The sequence below is a fragment of the Epinephelus fuscoguttatus genome, linkage group LG2 (assembly GCF_011397635.1).
Source record: "Epinephelus fuscoguttatus linkage group LG2, E.fuscoguttatus.final_Chr_v1".
Lineage (NCBI taxonomy): Eukaryota > Metazoa > Chordata > Actinopteri > Perciformes > Serranidae > Epinephelus > Epinephelus fuscoguttatus.
The window spans coordinates 9155103-9179444 of NC_064753.1; the positions used below are offsets into that span (position 1 = coordinate 9155103).

Sequence of the window (24342 nt, forward strand, 5' to 3'; positions counted from 1 at the left end):
TGTGCTATTAGCCTACAAGCTAACCATATGTTTCAACTAAAGATTACTGGCTTCAAAAATCACCTCATGTAACCACGTATATGAGTGAAGCGAGAGATCTCCAGCTGAAATGTACAGTTGCTTGTAGGCTAATAACAAACATCTAAGTAGCTAATCGGTGGGCTCACAATCAGCGGTGCTCCCCGTGATTAGTTGGATGGGTGTATGGGCAAGATACTTGATATAGTGGAGATTGCTACTGCGCAGACTCTGGCTCCGAATGACATCATCAGAGAAAAATGGCAGCGGCTGTATCGGGGATATTTTAGCTTCACTTCTGTACAGTAGGGGTAAATGGAAATGCGTTGTCCATCTCATTATATAGTCTATGACCAGAGTTGGGTAAGGGTTACTTTAAAAGTAATCAAAGTACGTTACTGCGTTACTTTTTTAAAAAGTAACCAGTTACTTTACTGCGTTACTCCCTGAGTAAAGTAACTCAAGTACTTTTAAAGTACTTCCAACGTTACTCCCTGAGAAAAGTAACTCAAGCACTTTTAAAGTACTTTTGAGTATTCTACATTTCCTATTGGGCAATGGACCACAGGGCGCTAAGCCTACATTTTTTTGTCTCCAAAATTAAAGTTATGGACCACTTGCCCTTCACTGAGATCCAGTTCTCCCATCACAGCCGTCACTTTGACCAGTAGAAACACAGAACAATCTGCTGCCATAGACAACTGTATGACAACAACACCCCAGTGTTTTTAACATTTCCTCTAAGAATGTTACCACACAGAGTAAAAGGGGAAATGATGGTGTGAAACAACAGAGACACTTTGTCAACCCGCTGAGTTAACGTTACTGTCATTAGCATCAAGCTAGCAAACAATGTTACATCCTCATGGTCGGACATAAAGCAATAACATTAACAAATAGTGGCAGGGCTTTTACTCACCACAACTGCAGAGGCTACCAGCTTCATTTGAAACAAACTACATTATAGACGATCCGTTATTTATTAATCCCTCTGTGTGTTTATATATTTACTTTTTATCCGCTCCGTTGTCTTTGTAAAGTTAACACGTTGCGCCGTCATTTCAAACTCAACACTTGTTTTAAATTAAAAGCCCCTTATAACCTCGGCTGAGAGAATCCCTCCATTTTCTAAATAGGCTTTTATTCTGAAACATTTTTAAGAACTTGGTTGTTGAGGATACAGTAGTTTAAATGTTTGCCTACAGTACTTCAAATGAAGCTCCTGCCATCTGCTGACGCTTTTAGGTGACTACAACAACATGTCGGCTGGCACATGAACAGACACAGTGACTGAAATAATAGTAAAGGTAATAAAAATAGGACAAGAATAACCCGATGACATCACACACGTCGTGAAAGACGACTGGGGATAATTGGTGAGTACCATCGTGTAGTGTGTACCAGGCATAATGCAAGTCCTGAGTCTGACCTGTCTGTCAGCGAGTCCTACTCCACCTTTTTTTAGACTCCACCGTAGACGATGGCAGCATTTCTTCTACCATGTAGCTAGTCACAAGCTTCATGGCTTCTTTCGGACTGATAGGTTTAACATTATCTCCGCTATTAGAACCAAAAGACAACCGTTGCTGTTTCGGAGCTGAAGGACCAGCATCCTAAAAGTAATGGAAGTAACTGATGTCTTGTTTGAAAATGTACTCAAGTATTTGATTACTCCAACAGCAAACTAACGTGTTAGGTTACTCATTACTGCAAAAAGTAATCAAAGTACTCTAACACGTTACTTTGTAATGTGTTACCTTGTACTTTGTACTTTGTTACTTTGTAACGCGTTATACCCAACTCTGTCTATGACACACATATGCAGCCAGGCTGTTTATCAAAACAAAAACAGAGAAGCTGAAACTACAAAAGACATAGAGAGAGTATGACTTTAGTCTCTGCTCAGGGCGCAATTACTCCACTATAACTTTACGTAGCAAATAGTTGTTTGCTGCTATGTGCAACTTGTGCTATGCTGAGCTAATAATAACTCTAATTTATACATTCAACTGAAATCCATCTCAAAGTATCAACATGCATTTTTTGTACTAACAGCCTGGTGCTCAAACTGTAGAGCAGAGTACCTGAGTTTTGTTTACCAGCAGCTGAGGTAATGTCTAAAGGTCCAGAAACCATTATGTCTAAACTCAATGCTGAGTGTTGCTAAGGTTACGACTGAGCAACAGAGCGATACCTGAGGACACGTTTCTGGCCCTTTTTATGTTCTCATTGCTTAATTATGCATTATTATACTATGTTGGTATATTCAGTTAACATCCCCCGCCCCACCCACTCACTCACACACACACACACACACACACACACACACACACACACACACACACACACACACACACACACACACACACATCTTCCCTGCCACTATCTATCACGTCTGCCTCTTTTGAAGGGATATGCTTTTAAAGTCCATTTAATAAACACATGCATTGTCTTTTACTGCCTGAGGCGCAGCTGTCGAACTCCAGGGAGCTCTCTAACTCTCTCTCTCCGTAGTTGTGACCTCTTTCTCTCTCATATTGTTATAATATTGTGCCTTTTCTGCCTTCTATGTATTCTAACCAACATTTTTTTTTGTAAGAGCCTTTGACTGTATCTGCCAGCATTTGGTTTCACATGTGTCTGTCAGTACTGCTTTTCTCTCTGTCGCTATTAGACCAGGGCTGGGCCACAGACTGAAAATTTACAGAATATTGTATACTGACTTGTTTACCAAACTAAAAAAAAATAAATAAATAAAACAAAAGCCAAATCCTTTTTTTTGCTATACTTTCTCTTTCAGACTTTTTGGCATGACTCACAGAACAAACTACCAATACGTGTGTGCATGTGCTCTTTGCGTGGATTTATTTTCTAACAGTAGAGTGGTAACGTTCCAGCCAGCAGTTTTAAAGAAATTGTTCAGCATTTTGGGAAATAGACTTATTCACTTTCTTGCAGGGAGTTAGATGAGAACGTTGATACCATTTTTATATTTGTGCAACTAATATGCAGCCAAAGCAGCAAGATGGCTAGCTTTAGCTTGGCATAAAAACTGGAAACGGGAAAAATAGGTAGCCTATACACTGCAAAAACCCCAAGTGTAAAAGACAGCTCAATCTGTTTTGATTTGATTTGCTAGTGGTTCTCCAAATGCCAAAACAGAAACTGTCCTCCCAAGAATGACAGCATCAGGGACACTTTTCATCTCAGCAAGTAGAAAGGTCAGAGTGGAGGGATGGGTCACCAACATATGAGACATGAGAACATACCACTGTTGATTTTCTGTTTTAGACTGACGGTCAGCGTTGTTCTTGAAAAGACTGACCACAACCATACTACATTTACCCATACCACATTTTCCTAAACCTTGACAAAGTCAGTCAAGTCAAGTGCTCGATGTGCATTAACCCAACCAAACCTCGACCTAGAGGCATAAACAAGAGCCTACCGTTAAATATCTCAAAAAAATATTATTCTGAGTCAAACTGAATGCTATTTTGTTTACTGTTCAGGATAAAATAAAATATGAGGTCAAGTGCAAGACAGAGAATCTTTTGTGTCGTGTATTTAAAAATATACTGTTTAAGGAAATAAGTGAAAGAGCAAACTTATCACAACAAAACAAGTACGCTTGCTAATCTTGTGTTAACAACAGCTTTTTGTATTTATAGTTTAAGAACATCTCTCTCACTCACACACACAGACAGTATTGTATATACAGTGTACACACACACACGCACAGAATGTTCTTACTCCCCAGCCCCTCCATACACCCAGCTGTGTGGACAGCCAGCTAAGAATGAAGATGCATTTAGGTGAATCAGCCATTAAACTGTCAAATCAATCATTCATTATCACATAAAATGTCACAATTCTCCCTTGAAAACAGTGCGTATGAATGGATAAAAAGACTTAATCCTGGTAGCACTTTTCAGGTGGAATACTTAAACTGTTTCTTATGCCCTGAGTGACACACCACCCTTTCTCACTATATCACACAGCAAACGTATCATATTATCTCTTACTCCCACACAAACATACAGGTTATACACGATACTGCATGGATGATGTTTAGATTGATTTTACCATTGTATGGTGTCAGTTCTCTGCAGAAAAGGACATTCAGGAAGATTTATACTGATTTATACATGGACCCCTTAATATTTGTTATGATTTCCCAAAACTTTTAACACAGTTAACATTTCTCACCTGTGTGCTGGATGTATGAGCTCCAGCAGATTGATCCGACCGACTGGACGCCATCATCGCAAGCAAAACGGACACTATGCTGCGTTCATAGTGCTATGTGGAAATCGGACATATCAGCACTTAAATTGTGGCTGTTGATCTGCAAAATCTGGCATAATTTATTGCTCTTATACCGTTATTGGTGCTCAGTACTGTCTAAAACAGATTTCTAAATGGAAGTTTGTCACTGGCATCAGTTTTTACACTGCCAGTCACATGAATATGGTGTATATAATTGTTGAGTCAGAATTTTTTTAGTTCCTACGTTCCCTGAACACATTGTCACTCATGATTCCACACCCCTCTCAGTTGATGCTACGCCCCCCACGCCACATCAGGGTCAAAAGTCTGAAACTCAAAAAACAGATTTGAAACTGAAAAAGATTTGATAGCGAAAAAATAAGATTTGAAACTGTAAAAAATAAGATCTGAATATTAAAAGATAAAACATGCAACTGAAAAAAATAAGACCTCAAATGTTAAAATATATATGGAAGTGAAAAGTGAAAATAAATTATTCATTCAAAAGAATTACCAAAGTGAATCAAAATTATATTTAACCTGAAAAAACGTTTCATATACTTATTTTTATTTTGAATACATTGTTGTATTTTTCAAAATTCAAGATCAATACATGGATTTTCAGTTTCAAATTTTATTTTTTCAAGTACAAAACATCTGACCCTAATGTAGCTCCATAGAAAACTCTATTGAACAATGATCAAAATAATCGCTTATTATTTTGGTCCTCCCCTTGAAAATAAATCTAACAGTGCTCTTCTGTGCAAAATCATAAAAAAAGGAAAACTGGCAAAAGGATGAGAATAAACAAGATGATTATAGGAATGGTTTGCACCACCAATCCTAGCCATTAGAAATAGAAAATCTAAATTATCTAGCAATTTGGGTGTACTTCTATTTTGTGTGATACCATTCCTTATCTATTTGTTTATTCAGAGAAAAAAACTGTTAAAACCTTTTGCCATGTCTGTGTTTCTTAAGGAAAAACTCACTTTTTTCCTTTTCTTTTTAAACAACTTTGGTCTTATTTCCAGTATTTAAAATTATGCCAAGCAGCTGAAAGACAACTTGGGTCAAACTTAACCAGGTTCTGCATAAATGTTCATATCAAAAGTGCATGTGGTTTACATCTTGGCTTTCCTGCGGATTATAACATGTTCAGTCAAGTCAACTGGCTGTGACTCCAGAGGGGTGTTTGGATATCTTATCTGCAACTCCAAGTAGGAGTCAGCCTTCCTAGTTCTGCTGTATGCAGTCTTAATAACCACTGGCCCTTCAAGCTTTGTCACGTTCTTTTCCTTGCACTTGTAGAAGGTGTGACTGTATAACAATGGAGTTTCTTTCCAAGTGTTTCTCTCTTTCCATCTTTATAAACACTGCTGGAACACTGTTTTGATTCCGTGCTATCAACTGTGAAGATCGTTGGTGAGAGAGGAATGAGCAGGTAAAAGCAGCAACTTTACAGAGGTGAGGAAAAAATAAATGACATGCAAGTATCAGCACACTGCAGCATGTGTAGGACCATTATTCAGTGTAAACATAATTCCACAACTAAATGTTTTCATTAATGAATCGACCAAAAATATCTGGGCATATTTTACAGCTGTCATAGAGATAGGGTCTTAAAATGTGGCAACACAGAAATCATTTACTTATTTGTGACAGTCCACCAAGATTAAACATCTGCTGCCACATTTTGATGTTCTATTTTTGGAGCTGGACTGTTAATTAGATGCACTGTTGGAATATATATACCGTTCAGTTACTGATTGCTTCACACCGCTGTATGTCCTCTGGGGCACAGACAGAGTGGCAGAGTGGCAGAATGGCAGGCGCAGTCAAAGTGAAACTTAACCATTAATTGTGCTGGATCTAAAAGTTTGCTTTCACTTTCAAACAGCTGCTCCTCTTGTCCATTGATCTGATCAGCTGTGAGTGGATCAGTTGATCAGTTATCCATCAGGTGACTCAAACTCCATAAAAAGAAGGGTTCCGCCTGCGCTGCATTCAAAGACCCACTAAGACCTCAGAATTTAGGGGATGGACACAGACAGATGCACAAGAATAAACAGGCAAAAAAAACCAAAGGAAGTTAACGAACTCCCACGTGTCAGCTATCACCGCACATAAATTCAGCTACTTTGGGAAATGCCTGCACTGACTGAAGGAGATGCAATATCAAGGGAAACTGTAATACTCAGGCAGCTGTCCACATCTGGTAAATCAGACTGGAGTCCCTGAAAGTCCAAATTGAGGAGGTTTTGTTAGAAATGTCAGCACCTGCACAGGTGATTGTTGGTATTGGTATTACTCTGCACTATGGGACATTATAAATTCTTACTTATTGTCCAGTTAACAAGTTGTCCTTGAGCATCTAGCTGTTCCAGCTGCTCCCATGCACACGCACTTGACAGCTTCAAAGTGTGAATGCAGTTAGGTGAAGAATGTTGACACAGGGTAATACTGCAAAGAGCTTGAGCTTCAGCCTACCGTCTATCCAATTCATGAAAACTGTCATTTGTTTATTTGCTGTTCTGAGGTCTGGAAAGCTTTTTCTGATGCAAAGAGTAAAATGACCACCACTGAAACCGCTTGCAAACAGAAAATTCAGTAAGAAAAAAAAGCCCATACACTTATTTCCGATAAACACTTGCAGATGTTGTTATAAGCCTAATGCATTGTTATCACCTACCCTGGAAGCTCTTGTTGATTCCAGAGGGGAAGGTGTTTCCCACCATCACCACGGTGGGGTCAATTATGATTTCTCTGCTTCGGCCCCGTGACCCTGTGACCTCCCGTTGCCCTCCGCCACCGTCCAGTCGCAGCATCATCTCATTGTCATGCCGATCCAGGAAAACCTCATGCCATTCCCCGTTGTCGAGGCGATAGGTGGGTAGTGTTAGGTTGTAGTCCCCATCACCGAGGTTGTAGAAAACACAGAGGAGGCCCTGGTAGATCTTGAGTAGGAAAAGAGGAAATTTAGTATGAGGGTTACAAGTTAGGCCAAAGTTTAACTTCAGGTGCTTGGTCTAGAATTGAAAGTTGTATTTTTGTGAGCCAAATTTTAATCATACTGACCACATATTATTACACTGTCACTGGTCAAACAAACAAATAGTCTAATAAAATGATAAATCCTGGCCATTGTTATCTTAAGGAGTCTAACTGGAAATCATTCCATGAACCACTGGGAAAACATTAACAAACTGGTGGCAGCAAGCTGTTCATCATTTTATTGTGTTTCAGAGAGTATACTGAGCACTCACTGGTTAGCTGGTATTTATTAAGGCAGCTACATTAGGAGGCTTCCCTTATTGCTTCTCCTATACATTTTACTGTGTGCATGTTTTTCTTAACATTGTTTAGAAACCTTTATATTTCTGCACATTTGAACCTTTACTATAAATCATGCAGACGCATTTAGAAAGTGTACAGACAAATTAAAAAGCCTTTGATTATCAAGAATAAGAAAAACAAAACATTTCTGTCCCTTTTTTCATTTATTCTAAGTGCTTCCACAAATGTCAGCTGATTGACCCCAATTTCCTTTCTGTTGCAGTGTCAACATGGCAACAGGCCTTGTTGTTAATGTTTGTGTTTCCATCTGAGTAGATTAAGTAAACTGTTACTTATGACTTTGGCTTTGAATAAAACGAAATGTTTTAGCTGCCTGTCTGAAGTGGCTAACAGCCCATACTTACCAGTGCTCGACTTCGGGACAATCATGTATCACAATGTGAAATCTGCAAACTGCTAAATCCTTACATCAAACTGCAACAGTCATATTTCCACAGTGAATACAGGCCTGGCAGTAGACCAAAATAAACCTGGAAGCCTAGCCAAGTTTGGCTAAGCATGGCTACTGGCATTGTGTTATGTGCTGTAAGTGCATTGGTCTAGCACAGAGACACAGGAACACTAAAACAAAGTGGGTCAGAAAGCTTGGCAAGTCCATGTTGAGCTATATATGTGCGCTGTCATAAACTGATTACTGTAGCATAATTGAGCAGAGACCATGAATAAAAACATCATAAATGTTGGCACAATATACAGATCAAACGCATCACTAATGATTTTCAATGTTTTGCAAAACGCAAGAACTGCTGACTGGAGTAGACATTAAGTTAAACAAAGAACTAAAACAATTTCCTTCCAAACCACAAGTGCCATTTATCTGTCACTGAGCAGAAAGAAGCACCAAATGTAGTTTTTCGATACTTTGAGTGGCACAGATGGCATCCAGCTTCTTCTGTTTTGGAGACAGTGGCAAAGGTCTCAGTGGCACAGATCTCAAAACCTCAGCAAATCAATTCAAAACTATCTACACGGCAAGATACCACTGAGGGTAAATGGGAAATATGTTGAACTGACTCCAGTCCAAGTCTCAGCTTTCAAAGCTAATGGGGATTAGGAGAAAGAAAACATTTTACTTGGCTGGTAAAAGACTGGATCAATAGGCCAATTTGGCCAGTAAGCCAGATCAACTCCCTGGAGGTTAGCAAACACAGGGAAAATGAAAAAGCCCCATACAGTAAACTGATATTTCCAGCATTCTATGATGGTGTAATATCAAGTAAACCTCCTCCTTATAGAACAAATATAAATATAAAAACACAAACTTGACATTACAGAGGTTCTAGCTCCCTCACCACCTCTACCCCAAAGTTTTGTCCACTAAGCAGTGTTGGGGCAACATGTTTTACCATAATATGATCACAAAACACTTTGGGAAAAGCCAGTTGTCATTTGTGCTTTTGCTATTGGCCTAAAATAAATTTTAAATGAGGCACTGCTCTGGTAAAGCTGACATTTTAACTTGCAATTTGTTGACTTGTGCAAACATGCCCTGCTGTCGGGGCCATCAAGACACACACGCATGCAGAGAGTCCAGCTCCAGAAGGACATCTTGTTGAATAAAAGTGAGGGAGAAAGGGAGAATTTATGGATGCGAAGTGAGAATGAGAGGGAAAAAACACATGTTTACACAATGAGCTGTTTCTCTCCACCCTCAGATCTTGAGATGAAAACGGTTTCATTTTGGTTTGGCTGTGATGATAATCACATGTCTATCACAGGGCAATATTCATTTAAAACAAATCCAGGAGCCTGTGCTTCTTTCTGTGCGTGTAGGTGTGTGTGTGTGTGTGTGTGTGTGTGTGTGAGAGAGAGAGAGAGAGAGAGAGAGAGAGGGAGAGAGAGAGAGAGAATAAGTCTGAAGGCCGTTTTAAGAGGGATTTGGTGGTGGGTGGGTCGTCCTCATTTCAATTTCAAACCGTTTCCTCCAAGTGTCCCACTGAGCATAATTTTCTCCCCTCCATCTTTCTCTGCCACTGCTGCCACGTAAACAGAGGACTGAGATGAGAAGGGCAGGGAGACAGAGACAGAGAAAGATGTGAGGAGAAAGGAGAAGTGGGTGGCTACCATTAATGCTCTCACTCCTTCTCCATATAATAAAGACACACCAAGTTTTTCGGGGGGGAGAACTTTGTTGAAAAAAGACAAACCAGCCATCACTTGTCAGCTCTTTCTGTACCTATCTACCAATTTATAAATGGTCTTTTTTTTATCTTCCATCACTGTCGACCACATCAAGCCCCTCTCCTCCACCTATCTTTCCATTTTCCATCCAAGTCTTCCTCAGTCGCATCTTCTCCCCTTAAAGCAGCTAGGTAAAGTGCTGGATGGCTCCAAAGTTGTTTAGCTGGAGAACTGTGACTCATTTCAAGGCTGTGTGATGAAGTATTAATTATATTTAGAATCCACTGGGGCAGTGCTTTTTAACCAGACACACTCACAGCCACCTGATTTTACCCCCAATTAAAGCTGAACGGAGCGGAGCAATTTGGCTGCTGCTTTGCTCCCTGGGTGGTGTGTGAACGAACGTGTTTATGGGTGTGTGTGTGTGTGTGTGTGTGTGTGTGTGTGTGTGTGTGTGTGTCTTCGCAGGAGTGCCATACACTAGGTGTGAATGAAGGTGTGTGACTCCATTTTTGAGCAAACAGTCCCACTGCAGGGACAGTGTGGTTCCCCCAGATGCTTCCCGTGACAGACTGCTCTCGATGCCTCAGCCTTTTGGCAGTGCACACGTGTGCAGATGATGTGTTAATCTAACCTCTCCTCATGATTAAATAATATGTGCAAATACAGATTATGTGCATATATGACTCGCTTATGCAGTTTTCCCTTACCTTAAGTTATACTGGGAAATTAAACCGATCTCTATGCTCATTATTAGCAATACATATAATCGCATTCATACAAGTGTTACCTTCCCCATACCATACGCTTCTGGGCAAATGACATCTCTTTGAATTCTAACTAGCCTGAAGTCAGATGAGTGTGATTTATCTTAAACTCTGAATAAACACTTCATCTACAGTTTGTTAATAGTATGCTTGCCTGTACATTTGTTGCATGTTTAGTTGTTCTGCTGTGCACTGGCTACTTTTGTCCTGTGTGTCACTCCTCAAACTATCTGTTTGTCATTCCCCAGTCAAGGTAATCTGCCTTGTAAAAATAAATGAGCCAAACAGAGTGAACTTAATGAAGCAGTAAAATAGCAAAGTGACTTCTAGCCCAGCATGATTCTAATGACTTCTTTTAATCAATGCATTTATAGTCAAGACATGCCAAGCAGTGGCCATGGCTTGCTACTTTGAACAGACATACTACTAAACTGTTGATAACATGCAACAGGCATGTAGAAACTTTTGATAGTTATTGACTTTTACTATAAGGAGATGACCGCTGATTGTTGTTCCTCTTTTCCTTCCTTGATCTTGAATTTAAGAGACTTTCAAAGAACAAAGACTGTTGGTACCAAACACAAAGGTTTTTCAGAGGCAGTTGGTGTGTGCATATGTATAACATGCATCCTTTACAATGTCTTAGATTTGACCTGGGGAGGGTGTAAACAACCATGTGTACCACTGTGACACTTCATTTCAGTGGAAGAGCATGATGAGTGACACGTTCGTGGTGGCTCCCTAGAGGATTTGTTCCTCCTTGGATTGCAAAGGCAAGAAGTACTAACCATTAAGAGGTAGAGGAGGGCAGCGCATGCCTTCGCCATCCTTAGAAGAAAAAATTTCCCCCCACATCCTACCAGTACCCACGGATAGCACAGCTGCAATATTTCAAAAAAAGTATCATAAGAGATCAGGAAGACTTTCTTCCCCTGACAAAATGATACCGTAGGTTGTTTGTACAAGCAGCTTATTACGACCTATGTTTAGTGTAGGCTCCCCTCTAACGGGTGTAGTAATTATGAAAGAGGCAAAAGAAAAAGTCAGGTGACGTAGTATGAGGAGCGACAAAGATCTTGTAGGGAGGTGGTTGTGGTATTAATGGGTCAAAAACAAAAGACTTTGAACCAGTAGACCAATGTTTGTGTCCCCTTTGAAACCAAAAGTTACTGATGAGTTACTTTCCATCACATAATGCCACGGCATGCCACATCACCTCACCTTGCCTCACATACGTAACTTCATGTCAAGGCATCATATTATGTCAAGCAGGTAATGTGATGACATCCAACCATTATTCTCTCCTAAACTTAACCACTATGGTAGGGGCACTTATTTAGAAAACACTGCTGTAGGAGCATTGGAACAAATAATGAATGTGGTTGTAGGGGTTGGAGGACGTGTTGAGATCAGGCCAAATTCGGCTTTAGTTATACTCAGTGGCCGCTTATTAGGTACACCTGTCCAATCTAATACAGTCCATTACAACTGTACTGATATAAAGTCTACTTTTATGACAGCTCAATTCCATTTGTTGACACTGACATAGAGGTTTTGAAAGTCCTATATTGTAAAAAGTCAGATTTCCATTTCTTTTTTAATATCAAGCAGGAATAGGTCCTATATGAATACTGTGGAAGTATCCAAACACTTAATCTTCAGAGAATTGCACTCAGTCAGTATTCAGAAATTGCGCCTTCACGAAGCTGTCAAGACCTCTGTGAAGTTGTGATGTCACACAGACTGTTTCAAGCTTACAACACTGTAAATGAGTCCCTTTGTATTTCCTGTTGGGGTTTCTTTTTCCTTCTGAATTACATCAGCTAACAGGAGGTAAATATGGACCCAAGCTGTTGCTTGCCAATGCAATTCCAGTTTAACAATCTACAATGATAGGAAGTGCAGCTATGGTGCCACTACAGTCATTCCCCCAGCTGCAAGGACAGCACAGAGACGCTGAGAGTGCAGATGTGGACGACCCGGAAACACTGACCAATCAGAGACTGGGCCTTTTTGGTAGAGGGACTCAAAGACACAGGTACTAAAATGATACAGGTATATTCAGGCAGACAGTTGTGAGAAAAGGAATGTGGTTTGTGAACATAAAATCATGTTAACACATTCTAGTAAAAACATAATATGTGTGAGCCTAATATGGGACCTTTGATTTTTTAATTTTTGTTATTAACCTTTATTCAACCAGGAAGTCCTATGAAATTAACATTTCTTTTTCAAGGGACACTCCATCATTATGTTTTAGGACTGAGGCTACAACATGTGGTGATAGTGTTGTAGTGTGTGACCGTGTTATATTCACGGGTATTTATAATATTCTGTCCCCTTCATGTGTGTTAATGGAAAGAACAAAACATTAGAAAAACCTCTAAATACAATGAAGTCCTGTACAACACCACCTTTAATTATGACCTCAAGAATAAACACAACAACAAAGACTGAACATAACAAACTTATAAAGGACGATTTTGTGGCAATGCTGTTGTATTGTATTTTTAAAGTTTATTCATTTTCACATATTCACTTAAAGGGAAATTCCAGTTTATTTAAACCTGTCTCCTATCGAATTTGTTTCAAGTGACTAGTGACATAAAAATAATAGTTAGCATGTTAGCCGTTAGCCTAGATACAGCCGTAGCGCCAGACCTGTTAAGTGAACGGGCATCCCTTCAAGTGCAAAGTTAGTCCACTAAACAAGCTTTTTTTTCCACAAAGACCGCCTCATATCGTTAGGATAAATGTCAGAGAACATATAGAAAACGACATGTAAACGTGTTGTCTTACCTTACCGGTGTGCTGCCATGTTTGTTTACCCCTCTAGCTCTGCTTTCCAAAGCGCAGCCGAAATATCGCGAGAACAAGCAGCAATCTCATAGCGTGCCTGAACAAGCAGCAACAGCTGGAAGGCAGAACCGGACAGTAGCCTGAAAAGTTCATTCATTTATTTTATGAAAGATATATAGAATAATGGCTGACTTTTTGCCAGACTTCGACTTTGTGGAGGAGGAATTTGATTTTGCAGAGTTTGATAGCCGCCCTTATTTATTTGAGCCAGAATACACTGACAAGAGCTTCGTGAAATTGAAGAACGGAGCTGCGTAGCTCTGGAGATTGGTGGTGTACCTGTGAATGCTGTGCCCCAGTGCCCACAGAAGAGGAATGCCTCTGTTGCAAGGAATGGGACCGGTTGCAGCCTTATTTTCAAGGTCTGGATGTGACCGAGGACGAGACACCTCCACCTGGAGTAGTATCCAGCTGGGCTTTAGCTAGAGCTCACGAGATATATTTCTGCTGCACTTTGGAAAGCAGAGCTAAAGGGGTAAACAAACATGGCACCACACCAGTAAGATAAGACAACACGTTTACATGTCGTTTTCTATATGTTCTCTGACATTTATCCTAACGATATGAGGCGGTCTTTGTGGAAAAACAGCTTGTTTAGTGGACTAACTTTGCACTTGAAAGACTGCCCGTTTACTTACATTTTAACAGGTCTGACGCTACTATGCGCCCCAGCTGTATCTAGGCTAACGGCTAACATGCTAACTATTACTTTTATGTCACTAGTCACTTGAAACAAATTTAGGACGATAGGAGACAGGTTTAAATAAACCAAAATTTCCCTTTAAAATGTGTTACTGATTACCGAGTCGTACCACAACTTCCTTTATGTTGTTTCCATTATCCAGATCAGCATCAGAGTCTTGTAGGACAAAGCACAAGCCCACCGATAACAGCTCTTGTGGTCCACACGTGGTATCTCAATAGTCGCCGACCAAAGTTACATTTTTGCGGAGGCTCATGTCATTTATGGCGTAGCCTATAGTGTAGCTTTAGCAGGTAAATGTGCAAACTATGCCGTAACTCCTCACCACATTAATGTACCTAAAAGCAACCAAACCAACCACTTAAAAATGCTAGTCCAGGGACAAATAAATGATCCCTCACTGGCTTCCCACCTGCAAATTACCTCATATACAGTGTGGTTGTGGGCAAGAATTATGCAACTGCATCAACTGCACAAACTATAACCATCTTGCTTACAATATAAATTCTTGTTATTGTGTTTATGCAAAAGGCTTAATACTTTTCATTATGGTGTGTACATATTAATTAGATGGTGACAAATCACCAAACACGGCAGCCAAAATGTTGATCACTCTCATTGTGATGTAATGACACTGAATAGGAACAAGAGCTGAAAAGTGTTTCTGCCTTCTAGAACGTACTTATGGTTCATTTGAGTATATTCGTAACTGTACATTGTAAACCTTATCTGAGAAAAGTAAGATACAAATAAAGTAAATACGAAACATTTTGTGATGTAAAAAGTGCATACTCTGGTGATTAAACATACATCTGTATACTGTGTAACGACTCCCACCACCATCTCCACTGGAGGCAACAATAACAAGCTAATAATATGTTGAACTGTTGAATAATAATCTCCTCTGTGTAGTGTTTATTAATAATCTCCCCTCTATACTTTTTAATAATCTTCCAATGTTTAATACAGTATCTAATAATAATGTTCATTGTGTACTCAAGTCATCTCCTGCCTGCAAAAAACTGAGAAGAGCTGCAAAAGGAGAGGAGATATAAATTCCAGTTAATATCACAGCTGAGAGGGAATGTTTTGGTTATTTGGTTAAGCTGAGACTTATGACTTAAACTGAGTTAATTTTGGATCTTATGAGCCATTATTTAAATAATTAATTTGTGTTGTGGTTTTCTTGCTTCCACGAATGATAAATTAAATTTTGCTAATGATCTGGCAAGGCACAGATCTTTAATATGTTTAATTTGGACATTTTAAAAAGTGTATGTTACCTAACAATACTGACTCATAAAATCAAATTGTGTCCACCCTAATGCCAGTGCAATGACTTCACAACAAAGGCAACTAGGAACTGAAGGAGGACAGACAGATGCTGGCAAACCTGAGATGAGATGACAGAAGCACAAAAGTGAGATGAAAGAAGTTGAATTGAGCAAAGAAGTAATGATGGGGGAAAAAGCACACAAGATGTGGCCAAAGAACTGTTATAATGGAAAAAAAGAGTGCAGCTTTACTGAGCTGAGAAGCAATAACGAAATATCAGACTTGTCAAACCTGGTTGCAGACAACACACCATTAAACTGCAACATTATTCTACTTGACAGGACCTCCCATTGCCTACTCTTACATTTTGAACTTTATCGTGATTCTGATCTTAAATGAAACTTCCACCATACAGTCTGCCAGTCTGTACTGTTCACTGTCATTTATGTATTTAAATTAGTCCACCTTCCTGGGACCTGCTTGTCCCCTTTAAATGTCAGTTAAGAGATTCCCTTCATTTCTTAGACTGACTTTGAAAAGGTCACAGTACAGGCACATTTGCTTTCAGTGAAAGTGAGAGTTGTAATCTGAAATTAGAAAGCCATAGGTACAAATAAAAACTGCAGTTTCATTATTAAGCAGTGTCCAGGCTGGAGGTTGAATGATGAAAATAAGTTCCCAGGGGTCTATGTTATTGACCAAATTATTAGCGCCTCTCTTGGTGTCCACATCTGTCAGGGAGAACATCGTGGGGGGTTTAAAGATACACTTTAATGGCTGGAATAACAGCTTGAAATGGGCACCATGGTGAGCATGACGGTAAATGAACTGAAAAAGGGGACACCAGCATTGGAATTTTGGTGCTCCTGTGATAAGTTAATGATCACTAGGGTATGGGTATTGCAGTCCATTTTTCACTAAACGAAGCATGAGTTAAAAATAAGGAAAAACAAAATAAATGTATAATAGATCTAATTTTGGGTCTCAATCATCACATACAAAATGTAAATAGAGAGGACACTATGTTGTCATTTAATCCAACCCGTTCTCATTCCAAGGGTGTTACATATGGCAGCCTGGTCAGTGGCCCACGGCTTCTGTTACCAAAGCATAGAGCACCCTGCAGTGTCTGTATGAAACGCACAGGGCTTTCAGCTAACTCCAATGTGGAACCCATCAGTGGCAATAATGAATTAAAAACAGTGAGAAAGTCCAAGTAGAGGAGGAACTTATTTTAACTTTGAAATGTTTTCTGAACATCACAAAGTAGTCTTGTTGCCTAAAGCTAAAGTAATTTCGGCAGCAACACCTACATTCTCTGTGACAACGGAATTTGTTATTATAGGACTCTGTGGCATCATACACTAGACACTAGAGCATCATACAGTAGTTTGAAGTGTAGGTCCACCAACCAAGCTGCCACATTTGACAAGCTGAGAGTGAAAATGAATTGTTTAGTGGAACACACAGACAAGAACCTCATAGCCACAATCAGATATCACATCACACACAGCACAACAATTACATGCAGACTGACCAAAGGGCAATTAGGCCTGTCGTAATAACTACTTTAATTGAACAATATATATTGTCCCAAAAATAATTGTGATATATGATTTTATGTCATTTAAAGACCATTTTATGCCACTGTTATAATGATAATATAATATCATAATGTTTGTGTGTGGAGGATCTGCCTGAGCCCCACACACCAGCCCAGTCGCCAAAAGAAAATGTTGGCCTTGTATGTTTCAGCAAACCAAGAATAAGCTCCATCTGTACGTTTTTATGCATATCATATGAATGCTTCTAAAGTGAAGTGGTGTATGAGCTGACTTTGTCATGTGGAGGGGATGGTAGATGGCGCGTCACCTAGGTGAGATGCCTGCCAAGCTGCACATCACTGTTTGAGACCAACAAACAACAAAACCAGTTGTAATTTAGTGAGTCATTGATGTTGTTGCAGCAGCTTTGTAGGTACCACATGTTTTCTAACATACATTGTTCCTCCTCATGCCCATGAAGTTGAGCTAATCCCAGCACATTTATATTGATTTTGCTTAATCGCACTGTCCTCAATAAATCAATATTTAATCAAAGCAAACTAAAGAACTAACTACTTGTAGCAATTAAAGAGGAACAAAATGCCCTCATTTAAGAGATTTCATTCTAATATATCCATTCTTGCGAAAAGATTTAATCCTCATAAGGAGTGTAACACCAGAATGTAGAAACTCACACAAAATGCTGCAATCAGTAATCCAAGGGGGAAAATGTAGCTCAGAACAAAGAAATGTAACATCCCCAACTAACCATGTTGTTGGTATGCAAGTCACACACAAACAGCAGAAACAAAGCGCCCCTCACATTGTGAGTTTGCAGCCAGCCAAGAGTAACGCATACTAATTTCTTCTTCTGATTAAAAGCAAACAGAACTATTACAGTGAAAAACATAATCCTAGAAGGCAATATGGTTATATTTCTGTCAGAGAACATTGCAGGGTTTCCAACGTTCACTGAGGGGGGGCTACTTTATAAGATTACACACATTTCCATGCTGTCTTCACCCGGGAATAAAGGCACTAGTTATGGTGGATAAATGATATGAATCCATTCCCCGTGTGACCATACAGAGGGAGCAGCATGATATTTAAATAAGGTTTGGTATGTATCTTTCAGAAAAATCCTTGTTATTAATGACATCATTGGCTGTTAAGGAAAATGCATTCTGCATCCTGTTGCTCATGCTTGCACCCTGTAGGTCTGAGTGAGCAGCTGGGCATCGACCAAGTAATGTGACATACACAAGACTGAATGTGACTGACAGATTTGTGTTGATGGAATGCTGGAAAATAAAGGCTGTTAATAATAATTGAGAAAGTTTGGGAAGGTCTCAGTTTTGAAGTTACATTGTCATCCATTCACCCATTGACAATAAAAAACTATTAACAGATGTAAAAAGTTACATACAGAACATTTAATAGGAAATGTAGAAATGGGCTTATAGGAAGGAGAAACAGATGGATGACAGAGGGGGATAAGAAGAGAGGTTGTACTGTAACAGCAGCTGTGGTATTGATAATCATCATTATTTCAGACAGTGATGTTTGATCAATACCTGTGGTTGCAGCGTGGGATATGAAACAGCAAAAGGAAAGGACTGGGAAGGTACTGCATGATCCCAGAAAGTTAGTCATGGGTGGAAAGGATTGAGGAAGGGGGAAAAAAAACAAAAAACAAAAAAACAGAGAGAGGCTAGCAAATAAGCAAATATGAGAGAGCAATTCAAGTGTGAGCAGAGCAACCAGAGGGAAATAAGAGTGGGAGAAATGAAGCCTTCAAGACAAATAACCAAATAATACAGTTAATGTATTCAGTCCTGGCAGTGTGCTTTCAACGTCAATCTAAATCATCTGCACTGCTAATAAACCATAAGAGAACTACTATTTTCTTCAACTATAAATTTAGGAAATGCATTGTATTTAAGCCTGATGTCTCTTTAAACTGGGAGCATGTTGATGGTACATTGTATTAGATTACTATATGTAAAATGCAGAATGAAGTACAATAAAACACAAATCACAACTTAAAGGAATAGTACAACATTTTGTGAAATATGATATTTGGCTTTGTTTTCACAAATATTTTGTGAATCGGAGCTTGAGAAGGGCTGGATTCAAATAATGTGCAATTAATGGTGCTATCAGCTACTGCAGTCCATTCCTTGTAAATCTGCCCCTGACTGCGAAGGAGCTGCAAATGACAGGTGTTGAAATAACATGAATTAAAAGAAGTGGAAGCTAGTTAGCATAGCTTCTTTCTTGACATATGATGGACAGACAGCTATAAATGTTACCCAATGCTATGTGGACCTGGTCAAAAAATGGGAAAAATGTACCTCTGGTATTATGGCCTACACAGTATATTCTTTAGTCACTATTTAGACACTATCAGGATTGGAAATTGGCACCGGCCACCAACCAAATGCTGATAAAATATGCAAGTGGCGGCCAGATTTGCTTCACTCCCCAGCCAAAAAACAATGGTAATCTGTTGAGTTGCTGGTAGACTTTGGAATCCCCCAGTCACGGGGGCACATGGACAAAAAAGTTAATTTTCAACCCTGGAATTCAAATTCCTGTAAAATGTTATAGGGACATAAACACCATGGGTATAATGTGATAAACCATGTCAGCTTTAATAACTTTGACAGGACCATTTGGGGAAAATATGTGCAGCTTTGTCAGGTGTTATTGTGTTCAACTGCTTTTTTCCTGTTTACAACCTGTTTACAACCAGGCTGCTCGATAGATTACGTGACAGCCATAGAAACGTTATGTATTGCAAGTGCAGTTTATGATTGAAGAAAATGACTGCTGTTTCTTTGCAGGATGGAAGAAACAGGAAACATATTCACTACATTCAAAGTTGTGCAGAAACAGACTTGACTTGTTTTCGCATGCAACCAAAATACACCAAAACCACTTTCTGCTACGAAGAGTTTTGAAAATGAGAGGCAAGCTTTCACACAGTCTTTTATCACAGTCTACCCCCCCGGCACACACACACTCTCAAAGCAGTCTTACCTCTAGTCGTAGGTATTCACTCTGCTCCTTCGAGATCAGATTTAGGATGGTACTGCTGTGTTTGCGGGTTCTAACCAGGACTTGAACCCATGTCCTCCGAGCCGGTAGTGGAGACGCCAGCTGGAAATGCGTGTGACTGTGCCCATCAAAAGAGTACTCTGGGACCTCTGGTATGGGCGTGCGCACACACACACACACACACACACACACACACACACACACACAGAAGTAAGTCAGGTAGTGCCATTATTGAAAATAAACAGAATTAAAGTTTTAAAAGCAAAACGACATTACATCTAATTAGAAGATGCTTCACTCCAGAGGAGAGTGACGTCACTTAACTTCGACTGAATCCGTTTCACAAGACCTGAAATTCCCCTCCTATGCAGAGAGCTAGTGGCAGGACAGAATATGCAAAATACACAAGATAGAATATGTATGTGTGGTTTAGCTCGGGTTATGCTTGGTTCTTCTTTCTTAGGCCCACATTCCCAGAAGTGGATTTTGTACATGCCAGGCAGACTAAACCAAGCACACCTAAAATGTTTTCGAATCCATTCTTCCATCTCATAGCATATGCAAGTTAAATATTCGTCCATCTATCACTTCCAGACCTCTCTCTCTTTGTCTCTCTTCCATGTAACTTTGACAAACTTGAGTGGTTCATGAAATCCTGCTTGAAGGCAATGTCAGATCGTACATTCTTGGTTTCTCCTAGGCATACAATATGCAACTGATCAGCCATGTCTTCTCTGTTTTACTGCTGTGTTTATCGAAGCCACAGCACTGTTTGTGTGGATTTTTTGGATATAAAATCATATTAACACCATCAATTTTAAACTAATAATCTTACCTTTCATAGATAGATAGGTTGTTCAATACAAAAGAGTATGTGGTGACCTAAACCAGCAGAAATGGGGGTATTTGTTAAATCCCTGGTTGACTTTTTGAAGCAATTGTGACAAAAGAAAAAACATGACAATATTTTCTTTGTAAGATGCTTTTTTATTGCTTCTTAGATTTGTTGTAGATGCTCTTTCTTTCTAGTGTTACCATACATCTTTGGGAACAGAATGCACAGACGCAAACAGATCATAACTAGTCAAGAGCCTGCAGTGGGCTTCAGATGGTAACATAATATTTTAAATGTACTGTGGTATAGTGTTGGATGAGTAAAGCTGCAGTATGGCTTGTAATGTGAGAGCATATTTCTTGCCACAACCAAACAGAAAATAATTACCCCTGTCAGGGTTCAACGCTAAGGTTTTTTTTCACTTGCACAGTAATGAGCAGGTGAAATGTCTGTCTAGCTTACATATGAGGTGTCTCAAGATTTAGGAAAATACAATTTTATTGAATATAATAAAAGTAAAATGTCACTTGACATGCTGCTGTTTTGTGCTATGACCTATTTAAGTGCTGGAAGTTGTTATTTACGTGACAACACCTGAACGCAACACAAGCTCAGCACCAAGAGTGCTGTGCTGCGCTGCTGTGTTGATGGTTATTTACACACTGTCCATAACAATAACTTTGTCCGATGACAAACTGCACCGGGCTTGGGGTCAGGTTTGGTCAGGAAAATGCAGCCCGAGCCGCTCTAGCGTGCTCACCTGTGTGCAGGGGCGATTCTAGGATCAGAGGTTTAGGGGTGCTGAGCACCCAGAGAGCTGCCCGGCCAGGCAAGATAAATTTCACCGTTTTGTACATTTTAACGCAATTTCATTCCCACATTTGTGAAAGAAAAGCACAACACTTTTTGGGAAAGTCTGTGACTAAACCATCAAATCTGATAAAGATAATTTAAATGCTGAGCCACAGCAAAAGAGGAATGGATTGGATTTCAAAAAAGAAAAGTGCTTGAAATCTACAAAATAATAATAATAATAAATACACACAATAGGTTATTTTTAGGTTATTTTTATTATTAGTTATAATGTTAACGGGCATCCAGTCAGTTAGCTAGTCAGTAGGACCTTGGCTTTAATCAAGGGCGTAGGTTTGATTTTCACATTGGTAGGGACATAAAAGTGCTCCATGGCGGCGACCTGTACGTTGATGATTTTTTAATGCAATTTCACGTCATGTGAAACTGATCACTGCTTAATAATGCATATTTAGATATATAATACAATAATGTCTTGGTTAATGTGTTCTCTAATGTTATCAGTTACATGAATATACACTGATAACTTCACCACATCTGTCCATATGTGCTTCCCAGGGTAAACTATAATAATAACAATAACGGTATACTCCGAAGGGGCTTAACTTCAGTACCAGCCTGCGGTCTGCAGTTGGGTTGGTAATAGTGATCCGAATTGATATTGATATCGGGTAAAAACATATATTATGCATGAATCAATATTTTTACTTACCCCTAGTCACAATGCTGAATATCACTATCAACACATATCCTTCACGATTCAATCTCACCTGTGAGGCTCCTGTCTCTCCTCTATCTCCCCCTGTCTCTCTTCCATTTCCTTCTGTCTCTCTTCCTGCCTCTCCTCCTCCATCTCCTCCATCTCCTCCAGTCTCTCTACTACTTCTCATCTGACTAAAAATATATTGATGCAAGACATGTGAACAGTGGGACAATCTGAGATTCAACAGTCATAGATTTTGATTGTTGTAGCCTGAGGAACACATACTGTATGTTTTACAATTGTGTAATTCATTAAACAACAGCTGAATGTATAGAGGCTAAAGAACAGCCATAATGTCAACACAAGTTAGTCAGCTTCATCATGTTAAACATAAATAAAATAAATCAACAAAAACGTAAATGCTCCAAAACCATTATAATACAACTGTGTGCAAAATGTTGCACTTACACCCAATATCTATTACATAAATATGACTCAGTGTTGGTGTTTTTACTGGGAGCAGTGGATCTCTATTCTCCTAACTGTGCGTTCACACCAAACGCGATGGACGCGATGTCATCGCCTGTAACGCGAGTATCGCGTCGCTTGATCACAAATGTCACCTATTTTATTATCGCTTCATCGCTTCAATCGCGATGACGCAACCCTCCTCCCGCAATTTTCTTCACCTCCCGCTATGTTCTCGTCAACCATGGCTGAGTTAACTACCGTAGCTGCTCTTTATCTGTTGTGGACATCTGATTTGGATCGGAGACCCAACACCGCCGTGTCTGGGTTCACAATATCCTCCAGAAACGCACACAGCTGGGTGAATATCATCACCTCCTGCAAGAGCTGCGTCTAGATGACGGTCGTTTCCAGCGGTACTTCAGGCTGACGCTGGCCCAGTTTGAGGACCTGTTGGCCCGTATCGGTGCGAGGATCTCCCGCCTGGACACCAACTACAGGCGCTCCATCCCAGCTGCGGAGCACCTGTCCATCTGTCTCCGGTTAGTTGCTTATAATTTCTTTATGAATGGTTGGATATCAACGCTGATTGGATGTCGCGGCACAACGTCACATGATGTTGCTTGAAAAGTTCAAATTTTTCAACTTCAAGCGACACACGCGATGAGGCGATGGACGCGTCATCGCTTCATCGTGTCGCTCTTATCGCCTGAAACGCGTCGCCCGAAGCGACATTGCATGTCATCGCGTCATTTACATTGATTTTGAATGGAAACTTGTGGCGTTTATCGCATCCATCGCGTTTGGTGTGAACGCAAGTCAGTCTCTCCTTCACACACCATGGATGCTGAAGACTGTCACTGAAGGAGCTATTATTTATAGTGTTTGCACTTCATTTATTCGGACTGTTTCTATCATGTCATCTTAATACAAATATTAATTTGAACTGCGTCATCACTACATGACATCTATGATTGCTGATGGAGCATGTGAAGTGGAATTTCATGTTCTCTGGCATATAATATTGATCTAATAGTTGCCAAACTTAGCTCAGCTAGTATTAGCTCATTAGCATCTCATTATCTAGCAAAGAGTTGCCAAGGAACGCCATTCAGTTAGCCTAACATCAACAGGTGTTTGTTTAGCTTGTTTACTGAACCAACCGACTCACCGTTCACACTCAGCGCTCCGGTATGCAGCGCTAATGGTGACGCGCGTGTATGTGTCGTTCCCTCACGAGCTGCCGTTAACTGTACGGTGACGCGCACCCACAAAGTCATTGGAGAGAGCGGCGCTGGGGAGGACCAATCACACGTTACCAAAATAACAGTAGAGCCAATCGATGAGCAATACGAGGTTAGAGGCGGGACGTATGGTAGACACCAACATTGTTAACCCTTTGTGTACCACATTGAGCGGACGCCGACAGCCAGTGTTTATATTGGTAGGGACAATACAGACTATGGCTATATTAACACATGCACATGACACAACAGCTAGCTTCTCTCATTCCAATTCAAACAGAGGACAGTGGTACTGACCACCTGTAA

General features: G+C 39.9%; 1 protein-coding gene across 1 annotated transcript in view; it reads right to left on the bottom strand.

Moving 5' to 3' along the window:
* The window catches only part of si:ch211-186j3.6 (neural-cadherin), a 434762-nt gene that overhangs the window by 57725 nt on the left and 352695 nt on the right, over nucleotides 1-24342 (bottom strand). Inside the window, exons 34-35 of the mRNA XM_049561145.1 lie at nucleotides 19956-20122; nucleotides 6980-7244 (exon numbers count right to left, since the gene is read on the bottom strand). Of these exons, the coding sequence (XP_049417102.1) occupies nucleotides 6980-7244; nucleotides 19956-20122 (432 nt within the window). The remainder of the gene's footprint in view (nucleotides 1-6979; nucleotides 7245-19955; nucleotides 20123-24342) is intronic.